Here is a 22,153-nt window from a genome sequence, read left to right as displayed (position 1 = left end):
AACAGGATTTGCATTTGTGAAGGGGAACGAGGTTGCTGGGATGCAAGGGAAGAAAGAAAATTAATTTTCTTATTGTGCTCCCTTTTAAGAGGAGATATTACTTATGCAGAAAAGATGACTGAAATAACTTACTAATGAAAATTAAAACGATAAAAGCCAGAAGGGATTATAGTAGCATATGAATTATGCACCAAGTGTTGCATATGCAACCTTCTTCCCCACTACGTGGTAGTTACTGCTCTTTCCCCATGGTCCTGCATTAGTTTAATAACAAAACTACAGTCCTTATCCAAGTGTGTCAGGTTCAAGCCATGAACTTTTTCGCACTGTGCTTTCTCTTGCTACAACAACATATTTTACTGAGATTCTCTTTAAAGCCAACGGGATGGTGTCACATCCCACTAGTCGACTTCTAATCCACCCGTCTTTTCACTTGCCCCTCTGCCTTCCCTCTCCACCCCCCCACACTCACACAAACCCATGTATGCACAGAAATGACTTTGTTTGGAAGGCAACCACCTACCGTGAAGTGACCCAGAACCTCTCACTGTTCCATGGATAATTGTAGGAAACCAACAAATAGTTTTCATGCTTAAGACATATGCGAGTAATTGGTCAAAGTTAAGTGGCATCCATCCTACTCTGCATAGCTGGACTGTTCATGCAACCCTCAACCCTTGCATTCCTCTGTAAACTGTTCTGTTTACACAGGCAGTATTCTAAGCACATGGAGCTATCTTAGGCTGTCTTCATGATCATATCCCAAATATTCAAAAGACAAGGAGCAGGAGACAGTTGATATAGAGAAATGTAATTGCTGGTTGATCAACAGGAAGGTGAAATAGCATTCCCTCATCACTAGGAGAGAAAAGTGACTGAGTTCACAGCCCTTGGGGACAGATGCAGCTGAGTGGGTTCCCAGTTCTTTTATTAACCCACTTTGTAATCTTGGATAAGTTTCTTAACTTCTTTAGCTTCAGTTTTCCAGATGATAAAATGGGAATAATAATAATACTGTCTATCTCATGGGCAGGATTGTTGTGATAGTTAAAAAAATGAAAGCATTATCCTCAGTGCTTGATACATACCAAGGTTTCAATAAATAGTAATTATTGCTTGAGTACTATTTGAATACCCCACAGGCCAAACCATCAGTGAGTCCTGATAGGCTCTCTGCTACAACCTGACCCAAATGGGACACTCCTTCACCTCTTTGCCCGATTACATTCTTTCACCACACATCTCAGGGTGTCCGAGTATCTTTACACTCTTCTCCCTCTAATTCTACACAGCTCACCCAGATGATTCATGGAGGACGTCCTTCCAACATCGAGGTCTGTATAGGAATGTCACAAGCTCAGAGAGGCTTGCCCCAACCAAACACCATTTTGTTTCATGTATCCTCCAGAGCCTAGAACAATGTTAAATACATATTTGCCCTTCAAAATACTCTGTGTTACATTGTATAATATCAGACAACTTAAAAAAAAGACCCATTAAAATGTTTTGATTGTATGCCGAGCATTTGCCACCTTCACCAATTATTTTCTATCATCTTCTTGATAAAGAAACAGAGGATCATGAGTTTTCACATTTGGCCCAGTATATTTTAAGAAATTGTTCTCATTTTAATTATTCTTTAATTTTTCATCCTACCTGAGAAGAAAATCTCCAGTTAAAGCTAGTATTTCTCTAACACATTTCTAACACTTCCTGACATTCCCCTTTTCTCAATTAAAAGCAAGTAGACAGAGACCACAGTCCTAGTGGGCAACAGTGTGGTATTCATCAGAGTTGGTCAGGTTCTGCTGTGGGTGAAAATCACACTCAAAGTCTCAGTGCCTGAACTGAACAAAAGTGTATTTCCTATCCACAGCTCATGTCCTAAAGGGTTGGTGTTCAGCAGGGAAACAAGGCTGTGCCATCATCACTCAGAGACCAGGGCTGGGGCACTACTGTCTCACAGCTGCATCCTCTGGAACCTGGAATTTTCTTCTGTGCCACGTCAGAGGATGGGAGTGAAGGGAACTGTGCATGGTCAATTAAATTATCTGTTGCAAGAGCACTGTGTGTGCCTTCCCCTTGCAGTCTGCTAGACAGAGCTAGTCACGTGGACCTCGCCAACAGGACATGTGCTTTTCCACAGGCCCAGGAAGGAGTCACATCGACTACAAGTATCTTGCTGGAATCTAACAATATTGCTGTAGTTTTTCGTTGTATTTATTTTTATGATTAAGTGATATTTATGAAAAGTGGGTTTCTATTTATATGTTCTTTTAAAATAAAATTATCGAAGTACAAAAAAGAAATCAAGATAAAGAAATGTTAAGTAAACAATTATTCAGGTGGTATACAGATAGAGCAAAAATTGTGGCTGAAAGCTACATTGTGAAAATCGGGAATAGCTGTTCTCACGGGAGGTCACACTGCTAGTTTGTGACAAAAATGAGAAAATTCCAGGTCTCTGACTCCACCTCTGTGCCCTCCCCATGTTGCTGTTGCTTTTCAGATCAAGCCCATGTGATAGTCCGGACCCTTCTAAGTGTGGACACGTTAAGGAGAAGAACTCCGCTTTCTAAAATTATTTTTTGTAATATCTTTGGACAGCATTTTAGGAAAAAATAAACAAAATGACCTGGTTACTACTTCTTAGTCAATTTTACAAAGTATTAGAACTTACTGGAAGAACATGGAGAGGGAATTACTGATTTTAAGTACCTGAAAAAACACTGAAGAAAATGTGACCCATTTAGCAGTGGCGGTAACAGCAGACACTAAATCAGCAATACTAGCAAAAGGGCGCTTATCTGTAAAGACCATGCTGAAGAACTTCAGAGCGAAATAATTCAAATCTTTATCTATTAGCCTGTGTATTTTGCTCAAAAGAGGTTTACAAAGCCACAGAGCTCACTGAATCTTATTTACACTGTCACATAGATCTGCTTATTAGAAGTTCTTCAGCAAGTTTTCCAACTTATCCTTGTGTTATTTTAAAAAAATTTGTCAGTTGAAGACCTTAATCCTTACTTTGGGCCTTTTAGCAAGTGAATTTTTATGAAAGAATTGATCCTTGACAAAAACAAAGCAAAGACAACTAAACAAAATTCTGCACTCATCTCTCCACCTTACGGCCCCTTCTCCCATCCCAGGTCTGCTTCATCAGAAGCGGGTCCAGGTCGCTGCCATCGTCCCCTGCTTCATAAGCCCTGTCTCGCCCATGCGGAGAGTGCTTCAAATTAGTCCCCTTACCTTCTGCTTTCACCCTACTCTGCCCTCTTCAAAAACCATGGCCTCCGCTTGCTACCACGGAGGAAAGGATCAGACCCACTAATTCAAAATAATGCCAGATGAAATCACTTAATATGTTACACCCCCCCCCCCAAATAATCCATTAGTAAGTTAGGAGAGTGTGACCGTCACAGACCAGGATGACTTCAGTCGTGAGGGTAGGGTGAGGAGATATTTTTTGACAAGGTCACGGCACTAGCTGGCTTTCTGCTAGCCTTGTTAATTCTGCTTCTTTTGGGGGTAACCTCTGATTCTTTGTTCTCCAGAATTATTTATCCTGATTGAGAGGTGCTGCCTACAAGAGATGATTGGAAGAAGCCAGATTTTTCTCCTGCAAGGAAATAATAGAGAGAAAGAAAGTATTAAAAGTCAGCTTTGCCTTCTGAGATGTCAGATTAGGGGAGGGTTTTTACACAAGCTGCTTCAGATCACTTCCTTCTTCCTTATGAGAGCTCAACACCGTGCAGCTGGTTGGTTAAAGGAGCCCCACTTCTGCCGAGTAGTCAGAACTCCAAACTGAAGTGAAGCAACGCGAATCAACATGCAGGAAATGGGCACCGTAACTCTATTTTTATAATAAGTACAATGATTTTGTTGCTTTAAAGACGTGTTTTCTTTTCTTTCTGTTGAACAAAAAAACCCAAGTTCAAATAGGGTCCAGCGCTTATGGTGTCGGTGCTGATTCGGGCACACTCTGAGGCACTCTAAGCCCTGAACGCGTGACGAAAACCCTTGCCCCCAGCTCCCCCGTGGAGCACTAGGATTGCGTCTCACTCCGCCCACACCCCACTCCACACCCTGAGGATGGGGCACGGGGAAGTGGCCCAGAAAGCAGACACTTGAGTCTGGGCTCCACATCAACTCTATGACTTTGGACCTTGGACAAAACCATCATTATTCTTTCCAGATCTCACTGTTGTCACCTACCTAGTGAGCAGTTGGGCCTCGTCCCACTCTCACAGTTGACGATCTGGAAGCATATATGTCGCTCTGTCAGACAAAACCTCTATTTGGTTTTCTTTTGTACTGTTTAATAATTTGGAAGAAATGTTTTCATTTGTTTTTATGTTTTTCTTATTTAAAAACATGTTAATTTTTAAATAATATAAAAATCTAGATAAGCAAAAAGAAGAAAACAAATTAAATTCACCCATAATCCTACTACCCAATAAAATGTTACAGTATATAGCCTCCAGCCATTTGCATTGTGATTGTTCAGTTAACAATATGCTGAGATTATCTACCCACGGACTTAACCACGGTCATGCCGGCATAGCACAGTTCACCTCACTGAGTCTTTTTTGTTTGACTTTTATGTTGATAAAATTTGTTTATTGTTATCCATGTTTAATGAACAGCCATGTATACAAATATTGGTGTATAACACTAATTAATGTCTTAGGGTGAATTCTCAGAATCAGGAGTCTCTTGCTCATGAGGTATGCTTACAAAAAGAAATACTTTTTTTTTAAACACAAGAGTAATTCATTATTGTTGAAAGCACTAAAATAAAAGTGTACATTATAAAAAGTTACTTTTTCCACTTCAGTCCTAGAGGTAACCATTGATAATGGTTCAGAGAACATCCATTGATTTAATAAAACACATAGACTAGACACAATGTCTGTCTTAGTTATGGGGAACACAACACAGATCACAGTAGACACTGCACCCACTGGAGCTTAAGAATTTAGGAAGAGAAATCTTAAATTATCTATAAATATATACAATTACACGTTGTAATGGGTGCGCTGAACATGTCGTAAGTGATTTGATGAGCGAGTACAAGGAAACTACTTAATTTTCATGAATAAGTGGAGAATGTTTGAGACGCTATCAGGGAAAGTTTCTCTGAAGAAGTAAGATATAAGTTAAAATCTAAAGGGTAAGCTAATTTAGGCAACCAGGAATGTGGCAGCAGGGAGAGGTGGGGGGAGAGAGGTTCTGAACAGAGAATGAGACAAGAGGAAGTGTTCCAAGTTCACAGGGTACTATGTGCAAAGTCCTTGAAAGTGGAGTTGAATTTGGTGAGTGAAGGTAATAGAACACATGAGAAACAGGCAAGTGGGAACAGACTAAAGAGGCAGGCAAAAACTGGCTCACGCAGGGCCCTGGAGGCCATGATATAAATTCTAAAAATAATGGGAAATTTATTGGAGGCTTCCCCCATTAAACTAGTGTGTATGTCTAGCTTAGGTAGCCCCATGCCAGATGTGGTCTGTTGGCACCCAGCACCTTTCCCAGCATTCCTCTATATCACAGGGGCCTGGGTGCTTGAAAACAAAACCCCAGTCCCCAGACACCCTAGCCAGTTGGTTTCCAGTTCGGCACAGTGACAGGCATTGGTGGGAGGTGAGAAGGCAGCAGGAAGGCTGACTCCATCAGCAGCAGCCATGGTCCCACAGCTCCATGGTGAGGGCACAGGCTACTCCCTGCTCCCTGGTTTACATCCTTTTCTTCCTTTGCTTTTTCAGCCCTTCCAATGCTTTTGTGGTGCAACCCTTTGCATTCAATCCCTCTCTGCTTAAAATATTCAGAGTAGTTTCTGGTTTCCTTTCTAGACATTGACTTAATGTTTCTGATTTGGGCAAATACTTTAGTTTCTTACTCACCATGACTATTGCACATGCCCCCAAAGAAGTTTGCAAAACTCTTTTATGAATCAGTTCACTTTAATTCTGGGTAACACGTGGCTCCTTGGCTACAGTTTTATTGCCAGTCTTGGTATAGTCATCGGTAGGAGTCATAACTGAAGCACTTAAAAAAATATATAACAACAATCCTTATTTCAAGAATTCTTTGAAACAATTCTTCCTGTGAGGATTGTAAGTCCGATGTTCTAATTGAAACAGTTCTAATTTTGCAGGTACTAGTATGTTATCCTCTGATTACCTTCGACATTACCAAATTCTGTGTCCTGCCCTGAAAATACTGCCCCTTACATATATATGTTAGTCCTCCTGTCATACAGATGATGTGGATGTTTGTTTTTGCCCTCCATAATGTATGCCCACTTATTTGGGAGGAGTCTCTCAGTCTGGCTGCACGGGAACAGGCCTTTCCTGCCCCATACCTTCAGATGAGTTTAATGTTGTCTTGATCCAGTAGGATTTCAGGTAGAGCCAATTTCATACTCTGTCTCTAGAATTTCAGTCTAGACCCCGAATGACAAAAAATGCTGAACATAATGATAGTTGATTCATCTTGATAACAGCCTAAGGGGCTGTCTGTGGGTCTGGCTTTGCCTACCCACTGGTTCTGGGTCATGTTCTAGGTCTGGGTCCCCAGCTCTCTCTTTCACTGTTAAGAGCTCTCCTGTTATGCACCTGGTAATTTGCTTCTCTGAGTTGAAAAGAATTTGTTTCTTTCACCTTAAAGAACCATACAGACAGAGAGGGATTGAATTACATCTGTTGTTTTTAATTGGAGTAAAAAATATATAGCATAAAATTATGATCTTAACTATACTAAGTGTACAATTCAGTAGTGGTAAGTGAATTCACATTGTTGTGCTTCCAATCTCTGGAACTCTTTTCATCTTGCAAACCTGAAATTCCATACCCATTAAACAACAACTCCCCATTCCTCCCTGCCCCCAAGCACTGGCAACCACCTTTCCGCTCTCTAGCTCTATGAACTTGACTATTCCAGGTGCCTCATACGGGTGGAATCACAGTATTTGTCTTTTTGTGACTAGCTTATTTCACTTAGCATAATGTCCTCAAAGTTTACCCATATTGTAGCTTGTGTCAGAATGTTCTTTCTTTTTGAGGCAGTAATACTCCACTGTTTGTATATTACACATTTTGTTTATCTAATTCATTCATCAGTGGTCACCTGGGTTGCTTCTACTTCTTAGCTATTGTGAATAACGCTGCTACAAGCAGGAGTGTACAAAATCTCTTCGAGACTCTGCTTTCAATTCCTTTTGGATGTAAACCCAGAAGTGGACGCATGGGATCGTATGGTTATTCAAGTTTTGCTATCTCCAGGAACTGCCATACTGTTTTCCATACTGGCTGCACCATTTTACATTCCTAGCAACAGTGCACAAAGGTTCCGATTTCTCTATACTCTTGTCAGCACTTGTTATTTTCGGGAGGGTGTTTTTTTTTTTTTTTTTTTTTTTGGATAGTTGCCATCCTACATCCTTTTTCTAAATATTTTAAACATTTTCTAAATACTGCACCAAGGACAGTCTCATATTCAGAAATGAGTTATGTAAATGTAATGAACAATTAAATACTAACCTAAATGTCTTGGGGAAGAGCTGGCTGGCTCTCTAAACTCTGGCGCTCCTGGACCTAGCCTATTGATTTTTTCCTTTACTCTTCCCGCTTCTCCCACAATCCTTCTGTTAAGAATTCTTTAAACCTGGAGAAAAAGAAAGAAGTGCACTTTTTAACTGTGCTTGCTTTCACGTTTGCTTTCTCTCACGGTGAGTCTGCTAACCATCTTAGAGAGGGTTTAAGTCATGTCATGTTAATAATTTCAAAATGTAGGTTTGGAGTGTATCTTTTTTTTTCTTTCTTTCAAAAAAGGATAAGGAGGAAACTCAAAAACCTGCTAAAAATTGCAAACAAGATGCCTCAGGCCCTTCCCTTATCGAGGAAGCATTTAGGATCTTTTAAAAACACTAGTGTTTTTCTTACTTGAGATAACCTGGATAGAAAAAGCCTGGGAACCAGTGCTTGGCGCTCACCTTTCAGACTCTTCACAGCCAAGACACAGACGCCTAACTGTCTCCCGGGCACATTTGCATCTCCAGCAGCCTTGCTCTCTGTGGGCACATATCCTTGGTTTGGAACATTCTTTTTTGGAGTTCTTTAGCTGCGCTTGAACCAGGAGGATCGGAGACGCTTGGCTAAGGGTGGGCTCAGGAGCCGGGCACCCCTGGATTCCCAGCCAGCCAGTCCCCAGTGGAGTGACTTTGAGTTAGGTTCTTCCATTCTCCGAGCTCCAGTTTCCTCATCTGTGAAACAGGAATAGTGCTTCCTGCCTGCAGGCCCACTGTGATGATTAACTGAGGTAATGAATGCACACATTCCCAGCATGACTTCGGTCTAACAAGCTGTTTAAAAACTGAATAATTCATTTTATTCATCTGGTACAGAAAAAAAAAATTGGTTAATGGTCATTATCTGAAAATAAGAGTTCCAGTGTACCTCTTCTTTGAATGTGTTTTCTTAGCTGTCCTTGAATTTTTTGAGAGCACTCAACAATTAGACCGGACGGCTCATGGTTTTCAAGGGCTGGGTTTTCCTTATTTTTCAAAGCTACATGTTTGTTCAAGAAATGTCTCTAACATTTTTTTCCAAAAAAGTCTATATCCACTTTTGTATACTCTAGAATGATCTCTGCTATGTCCTAAAAAGTTCTTCTTAGCACAGTGTTTGTGCATATGTCCACACACATATACACACATATATTTTATTAACTATCACCAAAATTATGAAGTGCCTGCATGTGGAGAACTTTAACCTAGTATTTCCAAAAATGTATTTTGATTTTCAGCACTCACAGACACCCAGGGCAGTAGCAGAAGAAGCAGGAATTATTACCCTGGTTTCACAGATGAGATTTTGAAAAGTATGTGACTTGCCTGAGACCTCAAAGCCACTAAAGTAATGGAGCCAGAGCTCAGACCCAGGCCTTCAGCTTCCAAATCCGATACTGTCCCCACCGCATCTCCCGGCCTCTCCACAGGGCCGCTGGGGAGATGGATGTAAAAGAAGGCAGAAATGTAAGGCTTGAAAGCCTCTTTGGAATTTGGAGGGGCCAAGCATTAGCAAACAACTGAACTGTCATGCTCAGATCTAACAAGAATTCAGTGGCGTTGAGAGCATTCGAATGGCTTCGGAATTTATAGGTATTTTCTCTACAACAAAGGAAAATGCACAGCACGTTCCAGACGCTCCTCCATTTTCTCAAATGTGTTGTTAAGTCTCAAGTACTAGATTCTTCTTCTTCCGTATAGGCCATATTTATAGCTTCAATATATTTTCTGAGTATTTCCTGGGCACACTTTAAAAATATCAATATTTATGCCCCATTTATTTAATTCCTATACTACTGACATTTAGAAAGGATGTGAGGAAGTTTCTCTCTGTATCTGGCATTGTGGTTAAGAATGAATAAATAAACAAATGAAGAAATTAGTCGGGATCTATTTCCACATGTCATACTTACTTAATCTGCAAGCCTTGTTAAAACCTCTACAGCCGGCCAAGTTGAAAGAACCATATCTAAAACAACTGGCATTGTATTTAAGGTGCAAAAATATATTCATAATTGCTTTCCCACCAGAGAATCTATCCTATGGAAATACCACTCCTCACATTCCAACCCCGTGTGTACATATGTGAACACATAGAGACAATTATGTGCGTGAAAACTAAAATGCCATTGTTTACACAAGCGAAAAGCAGAAAACATACATTTTCAACAAAACTGAAATGGTTGAAGGCATCATAGTAGATCAAACCCGATGGAATATGGAGCAACTGCTAAGTGATTGTCCTGAAGAATTTGTAGCAATGTGCAGCAATTTTTTTTTTTGATAAAGAAAGAAAACTCAAACTCAAAATCACAACAAGCCTCTGAGTATCACTGTGAAAAAAATGATATTTTGCCTGTGGACAAAGACTTAAAAGGATCGTAGAAAAGTTAAAGTGTCCCTACCCTCTTGGAATCAGTTAACAGTATTTGGGTGATTAAAAACAAAAATAAGAAACAGAACACCTTTTAGCATGCACTACGTGACATCAAGAAGAAAAATTGTAGGATGCTCTGTCCTGAGACATGGAATGATACCAAGGACCATGTAGTGTTGCCCCTGAGCCCTGACTTGGCACCACAAGGAGAAAGTCCAGAACAAGGAGTGGGGGGTAAAGCCAAGGGCTACACTTCACGTCATCTCAAACTGTACACCACGTGCTGTGCTCCATGTCTCTGTCAGGGCGTCAAGGTCCCAGGCAGCCGATCCTTAAATCACGGGATCCCACAGGTAAAATTGCATGAGAAGGGGAAATATCACACAGTGGGAAAAATAACCATTTTTGTAAGTCTTTATTTTTTAGTTGCTCCTCCCATAGTAATGCACTGAAAGGCATAACAGTTTATATTGTACAAAGCATTTGAAGAAAGTACCTCAACTTGCCGATTATTCCAAAATGAGATTACAAACAAAAAGAAAACAAATCTGGTTCCTCAATAAAGGGCAAAATAACTGAATACAGTCTGTTATTTACGTCTCTCTTTTAACATAAGGTCTGGAACACTTCATTTTACAAATAGGATTAACATGAACATAACATCGCACAAGCTTGCAGACAACCAGCATAAAATATGGGGTACAGGTTTTTTAATCAGAAGAATCATGCTTTATGAAAGAAATTATAATCGTTTATACAATTGAATCAATTTCAGTATTACAAAAACTAAGTTGCATCTATTTGTATTTAGCTCATTAAGAAGGCAAACAAACAACAACAACAAAAAAAGGAATGTTAAGAAAAGCCAAAAGCCAAACACCACTTGGCACTCCCACACACAGGTCGAGTCACCTTGGTCCTTGAAATGCAGAAAGGGGTGTGCCTCATACGTCAGGAATTAGTGGCCGACTGGAACAGTGCTATTTTAATCAACAAACAATAGTTTGCCAACAAATAAATACATGATACACGCAACACACGCAAAAAAAATTAAACATTAAAAAACAGTGACATGATTGTCTAAAATTAAGATGTTATTACAAGGATTTGGCAAACCTTCTATTAGTGTAGTGGTACAGCGGTACTGTGATGAACAGGTCACCTCACTGACAGCCTCTCTGAGCGTTGAACAGCCATAGTTTACACTATACACATACCCTTTTTCCCTAGTTTTAAACAATGTACTTAAGAAGGCAAACGTTAATGGGAAACAAATACTCCTGTTATCAGTTTCTATAATAATCAAGTGTGCATTTCATCCAACTACTTCTGTCTTCAAAGGGTTAAATTACATAAACCTTTAACGAAGGAAAAAAAACAATTAAACCTGTAATTCAAAGCAACTGTTCCGAATCATGTGTCAGGTGATCTTGTAGAAAAAAAGAATTCAGTTCCTACGGAGTGTTCATTCGTCTCAACGCCGCCATGTCCACTGCCCCCTCTCCCACCCGCCCCCCAGGGCTGGGTGAACCGGAAGACGCCGTCTGCCCAGCCAGTTTTTCATTGTTACTGAATCACTTTCCGTCGCATTGATCCTCCAGAAGTCAGCAGCTGCCTTTGCTGTGCAAAACAAAATATCGAGAATAAATAGTTTCTTTTTCTTTCTTTCTTTCTTTCTTTCTTTTTCTCTCTCTCTTTCTTTCTTTTTTTAAAATCATTCAGTTTAAGGTCCCCAGACTTTAAATGAGTGACCCTTCAGGTCTCTAAGGCATTCTGCTCAGCAGTCTTTTAAATAGTCCTGTGTGAAAGAGCCATGCTACTGCTGGACTTGGTCCCATCTGGTCGACCTTGGGAATGTCATACGTGGCTCAGGGACTGGATGGCGCTGGATTCCGCTGCAGCCCTGGCCATGCTGTGCCACACGTTGGAGGAACTGTGGGATGAAGAGTGGAGGGACTCCTTGTCGGACAATGATAGCATCATAGCATATGCCTGAGGTAAAGAGGAGAGACTTGGTAAACGGCATTTGAAAAACATCATTTTTAAGTCGAAGATGAGCACGGGTGCATGTTAGGAAGAGAAGGGACCCTGAGTGGGAGCATTGCTGGTGGGTGTGTTTGGAAAAGCACAGGGCATTTTTTGGTGTGTCCTAATGACGTGGTGTTAATGTTGACCTTCAGTGCCTTGAGGTCACAAAAGTGACACAATCTGCAGAATAAAAACTTAATTATTCTGTCTAGAATGTCAATAATGCCTCCATTAGGAAATAGGTGTCATCCCCCTTCCCAACCAGAAATACAATAACCATCCACCTACTGTTCATGCACATGTTCAACTCACCAAACGTACTACTCTATGCTTATGACTGAAACTGCAAACACAAAGAAAGGCCAGGCCAGCCTTGGCAGCACTGTGGTCTGGAGGAAACAGTCCACCCGACCCCTGTGCTTTGTAACTGAGAGCCTGCAGGTGAGAAGACTTGCCCAAAGTCACTCAACTGGATAGTGTTGGAAGCATATGTAAAACTCATTTCTGCCCAACTTTTAATCCAGTGTCCTTTTTCCAGTTCCCCTCCATGCTTGAAATGTTCAATGCTGACACCTAAAGACCTTGAAAGTCGAGGTAGATCAAGTTGGTGATACAAAAAAAAAAAAAAAAAACAAAAACACCTGAACACAAGACCCAACACAGTTCTAACCCCTGGGCTCCAGTACCTGCTGGAGCAGAAGGTGCACGGAGGCAATCTGTGAGGAAGTGCTCTTTCTTCCTTATCATCATGTCAAATTCTAAATAACTGCTCAGAGAGTCCTCCCATTTGCTGCCAAGTAAAATATTCAAATGAAATATTTGGTCTTGACTTGCGAGTGAACTTTTCACTGTTGATTTGCTATTGGTCTCATCCATTGCTAAACTTGCTTGTCAAAATGCTGCTGAAGTGGGATCATTAAAGTCCTGCCAAAGACATTCCACTGTCTGTAAACAAAGACAAAATGCCTCTGTTGTTAAGCAGAATTTCATCTCTGGGAGTCGTGCTGAGACATGTGGCCGGTCTGTGGTTTCTTCCGTAATCATGGCATTCAGTTAGAAAATCTGCCCTCGCGGGCTGATTTTGATCTGCTGGGTCATGGCTCTCAATGTACACATTTGACTTTTATGCATGCAGTCTGCCTTCTGGACCTCTACAGAATCTCCGCAGACACATAACAAGAGATTTCTTAAGCATCTACTCTCCTCCAGGAGAGTAGCACTGTGCGAGGTCCCAGGGAATCAAGGATAGATGAGAGTTCTTGTCCATTGTAGAGTTTAAAGTATGGGGGAAGTGACATTGAACTTGATCTACTCTAATTAATGTTCCCACGTTTAGAGATTAAGATAAAGAATACTCTGCAATGGATTTACCAAAACTCGTTCTGATATTTGGAAAGGGGAAAGGGGAAATGGAGTGCAGAGGAAATTTTGAAATCCTGAGTTGTAATTCTGGCTTCTAACCTGCCTCTATTCAACCAACTGTGTGACTTTGGGCAAGTTGCTTAACCTTTCAAGGTTACTTTCCTCATCTAAAATGTGGATAATAATTACAAAAACTTACCTCCAAGGGTTGTGGAGGAATCACAAGCACTAACTTACATGAAGTGCTTAGTTCAGTGTGCCTGATGTAAATTGTCCCTGTTTATCATGAAATTCATTTTTGCAGGATAGGATTTTTCAGGAAAATTCCATGCAGAAGGCAGCCACTGTTGTATTGGTCAACTATTTTGGATTCAATCGCCATAAAAATCTCAGAGTAAATATATGAGTTTTGAGCAAAACATCTGAATCTATTCAGATTCTAGAAAATGGTAAATATGGCATATCTGCCTTTTGGTAATCAAAGGAAATAAACATTTTCATGCACAAGGATCGGTGCCCAGCATATAACTGACAGTTGATAAGAACTGAATGAATGGAATGAAGAGTCTCATGAAATAAAGTCAGTTTGCAAAAAGGCCTGACCATTTTCAAACTGAGATATATATATATATGTGTGTGTGTGTGTGTATGACATAATCAAGTAACAAAAATATGAGCTAGAATCGCAAAATGCTAGTATTTCCTGTGATGGTAGCTGTTAGCCCAGCTGGGCAGGGACTTCATATGTCAAAATGCTGACACTGAAATACCATTTCCACTATCTCTAGGTTCCCAGGTCCCTTTGTTTTCTGTCACTTGTGACAGTTTCAGGAATCTTCAGGTGTTGTGCCTTACAATGTCTTGTAATTTGGGATGGAATAATTAAAAGACTTCTTTTTAAATAGAAAGAAAACCTGGCTCCCCCAGTTCTCTGATCAACTAGGGAAGAAGAATGGGAAATCAAGAGTTGAAGAAATGTATGTTAGCCACCTCTTATGGCTGGTTCCAAGTGAAAATGAGATGTCTACTCTGGCCAAGTTACTTTTAATGTTAGAAATGGAAAAATTCATTTTTATCCCCACTGAATCATAGAGCAGGAAGGGTCTTAGACATCTCCATTCACCCCACTTTACAATGAGGAGACGGCGCCCAGAGCTGCGGAGTGATGGTCTCCAGCTCACGGAGCAGGGCAGCTCCGTTGCTGAGGCTGGCTGCTCTCACTTCAATTCAGAAAGAACATTTATCCTACCTGTTGCCATACATAATATCTTCAGACTTTATTGAATTTACTGATATTTTAAAATTTGTATTATCCCACTGGAATAACATTTTCCCCACTTTAGTTGAGATATAACCACATTTGCTGTGAAGACCAGCCCAAAACATCTCAGCCAAACAGGAAATTTCCAAATGTAGAAGTTAATACGGTCACATGGTTGGATATGTCAGGCCATCTCCAAAATGAACTCTGGATCAAACAATTAGAGCAAAGTGACCAAAGAATATGGTAACAACAAAAAGTTTCTTTCCTTTTTTTTTTAAATTGACCTCAATAAACAATCAGGTTGAATGCAGATGTCAAGCAGAAAGGATTGACTTCCCTTTTTTGTGAAAAAAGAACCGAGGCTCCTTTAATTGGTATTTATAGATCCTTAAGGGATTTATTTTGGTTACCATAGTGCTGATAGAATGCTGGAGGTCCCAATGAACTTGGGTACCATTCATTTATTCGGTCAATAAAAATGGATAGGTCTTATTTCCAGATTTGCCATCAAATTGCTGCAGACTTTTAGCAACTCATTTCATCTTTGATCCTCAGTTTACTCCTACATTCTATAATTAGATGACTTAGTAATTAACTGTATATAGTAAGAAACAAAAATAGTGGACAGAATTCACTTTGCAAAAATCTGAAAATACAATTAGGTTGACAAAAATTCTAGACACCAAGCAGTTAGAAAGTAATTCTGAAGTAGCATACAAACAGGTGCAAACAAACATTATAGACTCTCATACAGAAGGAAGGCAACTGCAAAGTAAAGGGCAGATTATTGGAGGTCAGGGTTTGTCACAGAAGTTTCTATGCAGAATGCAGTCATGTCAACTGCCATAGCGGTTACCTATTTTGGACTGGGTCATAGAGGAAAGACATGAACCTTCTGAGTAAAGCATCTGAACCTGCTCAGATTCTAGACCATTGCAAAGAACACCTGCCTTTGGTGTCAAAGGCACAATGTCATCATGCATCTCTACTGCAGGAAGGTCTGTACCTGTGATTTGGACTTTCTGTGTAACGGCTGTTTAAGTTCCTCTGGCACATGGGAAGCACTGAAAGAAGACACCTCAGCTTCAGTGTATTGATTATCTTCCATTTTCCTCATTTTGAGGCTATCTGTGAAGTGCCTGATATGATCTAGAGCAGAAAGTCCAGTTTTATATTCTTCCTCTTTATACCTAAAATGAACCAATGGGAAAGCACAGAGGGTTTTTTTTTTTCTTTTTCAGTTTGTTATCCACCCAAATCACTTTTCATTTGAGTTTATATACTTGTCAAACGTCATATTATATTTGCAATATAAAGTAACCCGCGTAAATTCTTGGGTTCTTTTAAAAAGCTTACAAATATTATATCTTATAAATAGATTTCTTTTAAGACTTTTCATAACTAAAGCAAGAGTATAGTTGAGATAAGGAATTAAAGTCAATGACATGTGAAGTCAGCAATGCAGTGGAGACAGAATTCATGCATTTATAATTTCCACTTAAAATAAAGCCAATTACGATGATATTCAGTTGGCATCAATTACCCATATGAAAATATAATATTCCCATCAATTTAGTTATTTGGGTATTTTTTCCCATTTAAAAATCTATCATCTGTAGAGATTCCATATATATATCAAATAAAGTGAGATTTATCTCAATAATTTTTGAACACTAACCCACCGGATAAATTGAATAAATTAATGTTGAAATCTCTATTTTAATTTGTTTTACAGGCAGAGTCTAAATAAATGATCGTGAACTTGTGTAATTTTCATTCACCCTTCCTACCTCAGGTTAATCAGAGTTCCACAGATACCGATGGATTTCTGTGCTTACAGATTATGTTGATGGCCACCTGATTTCCATTAATCCACTATGTATGTCTTGCTAATTCAAATTTAACTTTTATGATTTATTGTTCAGAAACTGCTTATCACCTGGAGTGTTGTGCTTAAAGAAGGAACAGAGCAGCAGGAACTGTAACCCTCCGGGGACTACGCTTGCATCTCACCTCACTGGGGATGTCTTGCAACTCATCTCCAGGGCGCTGGTTTCTTCATAGTCATCCTCGGGGTTTCCTTCGTGTAAGTTACTTGTCACTGGTTCCTTTCCTGTCTTCCCAGGAATATCATTGTCTTCATCCTCCTCATCTAATAACACCTCATCTTCTACTTCTTCATCATCCAGTAAATCCGAATTTTGACTGGTCACCAAAGCCTTTTCATCTTTAAAGTGACTGCCATTCATTCTTTCAAAAGCATAAGAAGAAAGAGGTTCAGTTACTCATGTCATTTTTTTAAACAGGCAGTTAGCTTTAGTATCATGTCTTCCTAACAATTTAGATTCTTAACACTTCCAGAGCAAATTTTTATTGTTTATGCTTTTCATGGCAACCATGGGAAAATAACGTAACCTCACAAACAAGAAAATGAAGAAAGAAACTAATTATGTGATTATTCAGATTATGAATGGAGCCTTTGGCAGAACCAGGAAAACAATCCCAGTCTTCTAGTTCTTATCAGGCCTTTGCTTGATAAATGATATTGTTATATATGATATAAAAAGCACAGAAAGATTTTCTCTACATAACCTTACCTAATTATCATATAATTATGCACCATTGAAAAGGACAGATTTCTGGAAAACTCATATCCCTGAGCAACACTGCTGGAGCTTCAACACACATCCTTACAGTGAATCTAAGGGTTCAAAGAAAATGTGAAAGTAGATGTCAAGGGCCAACCAGCACTTGCTACTTCTAGGCGACATCGGTGGGATATGGCTCGTAAACACTCTACTCAAACTGTGGAAGTACTGAGTGCTCATTCATTTGTACTTTGTTCAAATTATCCTTGATGGTTAAAAAAAAAATCACAGTTTTCCAGGATAATATTGGGGTGGGAAATGATATAAAAATGCAATTGTCCAAATATCTTTTGAAGCTTACTTAGCAAGCATGAAAATAAAATGATGGCAAAGAAGAATATTCTACTTAAAAAGTTCTTTGTGATAGTTTGGTCTGTGGTTGCAAGGATTACATTATGTGAAGAGTTTAATAACAGAAGTTCCCATGTAATACATTTGAGAGCATTTTTGAAACTATGACAAACTTTTTGGGCTTTAAAGTAAACATTAAAATAAATGTAAATGGAATTTAAGTTTCACTGTCAGATTTTAAAGTTGAAATTAAGCTACAAAATAATTATAAATGTTCTGACTATCTCTTCCTAACTTCTTCCTTTTAAAGACATGCGATCAGGGAAGTTAAGCCCTTGGCCAAGTACAGAGAGCTTGTTAGAAATTAAGCCATCACAGGAATTCAGGTGTCTGATTCCTGGGCCATTCAGAATCTTTCTATTTTGTCTTGCTTTTTTATGTATTTACAAATTCAGAAAACTTGTTGAGACTGCTAAATTATTGTTATAGTCATGTACAATTTTCACATTTAATGTAACTATTTTTCAGACTGTGGAAAATCAGGTACCAGTAATACCCCCCCATCACTTTCCAACATTAAAAAAAAAAGGGTATCATTTAATATTTAGATTTCCCAAGGCATAAAAATACATAAAGAAAACAGTCCTGGGTGTGACAGATGCACATAGTAAAAATTCATTTGACCAGAAAAAGTCATCTCATCGTTTAGTTTTTTTTTATACAGCCTGTCTCTTAACCTCTTTTATCAAAGAATGATGAAAACATGTTTTGCACAGACATAAATTATTAGTTTCCAGTTACACTGCCAACTTGCTAGCTTGAATGGATCAAAATTGTTATTTTTAAAAAATGAAAGAAAAAGTAGAAGAACAAAAGACTGCATGGATGAAAACCAAAAGTAACAAAGCCAACGTGATTAAGAAAACCTATTTGTTAATTATGCTTTCAAATGTGGCAATTTATGGGGGATATATTATTCATCAAAAGTAGTCTGATAGGAGTTGAGGGGAGAAAAGTTAGATGACTCAGTCTTCTTACTTCTATGCTGTTTAGACATGTTGAAACCAGATGTTGGGCTACATGGTTCACAAACCTTGACTAAGGGCTCAGAATCTGAACAGGCATCTCAGAACACAAATGGTGCTTTTTGTTCGATATTTCTTATTTGCAGCATATACTTACTTATATTGTCCTTACTACTTTGTACTTCTGATTAGCTGCCCCATCTTTCTCTCTCTCTCAACCCCCCCCTCCACAATACACACACACATACACATACACACACAAATGAGTGAGCAGAGGGAAAGATACATCCAATTGCACAAAGTTGTAGTTTTTATCAGACTTCTTTGAGGCTGGGAAGAGTCATAGCAGATATTCTCCCCTTGTTCCCTTATAGACACTTCTATACAAGTTGAAGAAGAGAAGTGTTTATATATTTTTACATTATCTTGGAAAATAATGTTTATTTGATACTTGCCTTAATGGAAAAACTATCTAAAATAATTAACTTTGACTTTTAATACCATCAAAAATAGAGGACATGAACAATAACACTTGTGTGATAAGAGCTTTCATTAATTAATTTCAATTACATTAAAACTTTCATTGCAGCATCCTAATTTAATAGGCCATTGGACAGTTATGGTCAGAAAAACATAGGTCTCAATATTAGATATTTAATTATAACTTATAGATAAGAAAAATTAAATCTAGTAGTTTTGGTAAAATAAAGTCTCATTTACATCATATTAAAATATAAAGTACTAGATAAGTGTTAATTAGGATCATCAGCATTAAAAGTTTGTCTTTGTAAATTTATGCCACACATGCTTGGTGTTGATAATGACAAGAGGAAACCAGGTCACTAAAAACAGGGACAATCACACTCACTGAAACAAATATGTCAGAATTAAATGCGGACCCACTTGAAAGCATATAAGGGAGTAACAGAATCTTACTAGGAAGTCACAAATGTTTTCTAAAAAAGGTATTTGGATGACACTCAAAAGTATTTTATATGTAAATATTTATATATATAAATTTAGATATACAAATACATAAACAAATACATATTGATACTATATAGTCACATAATATATAGTCACATACTATCTGTATACATTATAGATCATATATGATATAATAGTAACTCTATTATATACCAGATATATATGATATATAATAGTAACCACTGATTCAGCTGAACCCCTATGGTGGTTTTCCCTTCTACCTGGCAAGATTCGATAAAATATTCTAATTAGTTATCAAGAGAAGAGGAACAGAATACTGGTGAAAGTGTGGACTCTGGAACCAGACAGCCCAGGCTGAATCCCATTTATTACTTATGTGGCCTTGATGTCTCCATTCCTTCACTGACAAAATCACACAATAACTGTCACTATTTCATAGGATTATTAGGATAGTTAAGTCAATTAACTTCATATCATGTACTTCGGAGAACATCTGGTATTTAATCTGCACTAAATACCAGCCACCGATGGTAGGAGTAACAGCTGTATTCTAAAAGGGAGGACAGCAAGGGCATTCGAAAACGTTCATTTCAGAAATCATTAAATTTAAAACAGAGAAAAACCCCAGCTTTACCTCTCCTCTGTGTTCCGGGGAGACTGGCCGCTGTGGTTGCTGTCCCCAATGAAATTTCGGATTTCTGTGAAGTAAGCATCTTCCTTGTCATCGAGAATCGCACCCGTGCTTTCCAGCTCAGAATGAGGCGACGATGTTGCTGTACCTGACAGGAGACAAAGCCTTCGTTGAAAAAGACTGTTATTTATATGGCAGCTTATTTTGAATCCCACACCTTCTTCATTTGATCAGTGTCGTTTCCTAAAACAGGCTCTTTCGAACATCAATACAGACAGCTTTCGGAGGTCAAGGTCTTCCCAATTTTACCATCGTGCTCAGGCCAATGGCAGTGCCTTGGGGAATATTTTGAACCATTGAATTCATGAGGCACAGTCTTTTGAAGATGCTGTTTCTCCCACTAGCTCCCTCCTATTCCCACTGTGACACGGGAACATTTGTATTCGTAGAATGGGAATAGAGGATGAGGCAAATGATAGAGAGGTCTTAAACAATCCTGCCAGAAGAAACTGTATACCCAGTCCCGGTTGCAGTCAGTATGTAGTTACTGCCCCTGTGCTAAAGTATGTTACCAAAAAAGACCGAAAGCACGCTGGAAATACTGCACTCTGATTTGGCGGACTAAGCCACGGAGAGACTCAGAACACACCAGCCCAGAGATGAGCGTGCTACCGTATTAAAAGGACAATCTTGGATCTAGGCATTACAGAACGCTCTTCGGCTTCCTTTCCTATAAAACTGGAATCGAAATGTCTGTGTCACAAGATTGTTTCAAAGTTTTCATAAATTTACAAATTATAAACACTTTCTAATATGTGGTCAATCTTTACACTTTTGCTTCATGCTGTTAATCTTGTCCACAAAATATCCACAGTTTAATAAGTTGAGGTGACAAAAAACGAGAGGTTAGAACACCCCTCAGCTTCATGAAGTTATAATCTGGACCAACAAATAAGTATTCAGCTTTGACATGTTATATCTTTAACTTATTTAATCTTTTTCTGAGATAATTTTAACTGAAACAATTATAGGAGCATACTATAAGGATGTACACAGAAGATGTAGCTACTTTTGTATATTGGATTAAAGTTCTGTCTCTAAAACATGCTATTTTTAAACCATGATCATTTGATTTTTAACTTTAAGGGAAACAACCAGTATTTAGTTCATCCAAAATCATAAGCAATGTGCCTGTACAGTACAGAAAGAATTAATAATTAAATAATTTCCTGAAGTAAAGATTATTACTTTGTATAAATCTAACCTTTTTCTCTTTTTAAAATCTTTTGTCCTGAACTCCATGCACAACCCCTTCCCTCACCCCCAAGTCATTTCCTTTATTCTCTAGAAACAGGTTGTGGCTACATAGGTCGGTGTCCCCCACACACATGCTAGCTGGTAAATATTAGCAAATGGCTTATATTTAAGCTTAATGGCTTAATATAAGCAAATGGCTTATATTATCTAACTATTAGAAGCCAAAGGCAAGAAACCTACCATGTCTTCTAACTATGTGCCAGTAGGTCTGGGTTAAGGGAAGGCTAGTTTTTTGCCACTTTTAATTTAATACTACGTCAAAATTTGTGACTAAAACCACACTCCACTATCATTTGCTATGGGTTATTTTGGTCATGTCGACAATCTTCTGTTACTAATCTCTAAAAAGTTCCCCTGGAGAGGCTCTCTGAACTGCAGGTCTTCTGCAGAAGCAGCCATGGTTTCTAGGTTAATAAGCAGAGAGTGGCATTCTGGGGCTCCACTCTGGACTTCCTGCCATGCGGGGGCCACAGTCTGTGCCAGGAGGTGGAAAGATTGCTCCCTGCAATTTAGAAAATCTTGATTCATAAGTCTCCTGTGATTTCGGGTTATGGTTCTCTTTGCTTGAGACTGCCCTTTGGGATGAATCCAGGAGAATATAAAATCATCCAAATAAGGCTCTGAGTTGTATATTATTCAACGATCACATCATTCACAGCACTCCAAAATCTCAAGGGAATCGTGCTGCAAATTTTCAC

At 38.9% G+C, this 22,153-nt stretch overlaps 1 protein-coding gene and 1 long non-coding RNA gene across 13 annotated transcripts in view; one reads left to right on the top strand and one right to left on the bottom strand.

Moving 5' to 3' along the window:
* LOC116665320 overlaps positions 1-4,785 on the top strand; it is a 31,429-nt gene extending 26,644 nt beyond the window's left edge. Inside the window, exon 4 of one of the 2 annotated variants that reach the window (XR_004321884.1) lies at positions 3,555-4,785. This is a non-coding gene — a long non-coding RNA (uncharacterized LOC116665320). Of the gene's footprint in view, positions 1-1,876; positions 2,496-3,554 lie in introns of those variants that run through there. The other variant, XR_004321886.1, reaches the window with a different exon arrangement.
* Positions 4,786-10,339: 5,554 nt separating this feature from the next.
* MECOM (MDS1 and EVI1 complex locus) overlaps positions 10,340-22,153 on the bottom strand; it is a 528,305-nt gene continuing 516,491 nt past the window's right edge. For 5 of the 11 annotated variants that reach the window (XM_032484613.1, XM_032484621.1, XM_014562083.2 and 2 more), the window contains 4 exons: positions 20,142-20,286; positions 16,609-16,845; positions 15,602-15,785; positions 10,340-11,933 (listed from right to left, as the gene is read on the bottom strand). In XM_032484613.1, the coding sequence (XP_032340504.1) occupies positions 11,799-11,933; positions 15,602-15,785; positions 16,609-16,845; positions 20,142-20,286 (701 nt within the window). In that variant the 3' untranslated portion in view covers positions 10,340-11,798. The remainder of the gene's footprint in view (positions 11,934-15,601; positions 15,786-16,608; positions 16,846-20,141; positions 20,287-22,153) is intronic. The other 6 variants (XM_032484622.1, XM_032484630.1, XM_032484653.1 and 3 more) reach the window with 3 other exon arrangements.

The sequence above is a fragment of the Camelus ferus genome, chromosome 1 (genome assembly GCF_009834535.1).
Source record: "Camelus ferus isolate YT-003-E chromosome 1, BCGSAC_Cfer_1.0, whole genome shotgun sequence".
Lineage (NCBI taxonomy): Eukaryota > Metazoa > Chordata > Mammalia > Artiodactyla > Camelidae > Camelus > Camelus ferus.
This window is presented reverse-complemented; position numbering and strand designations above follow the sequence as displayed.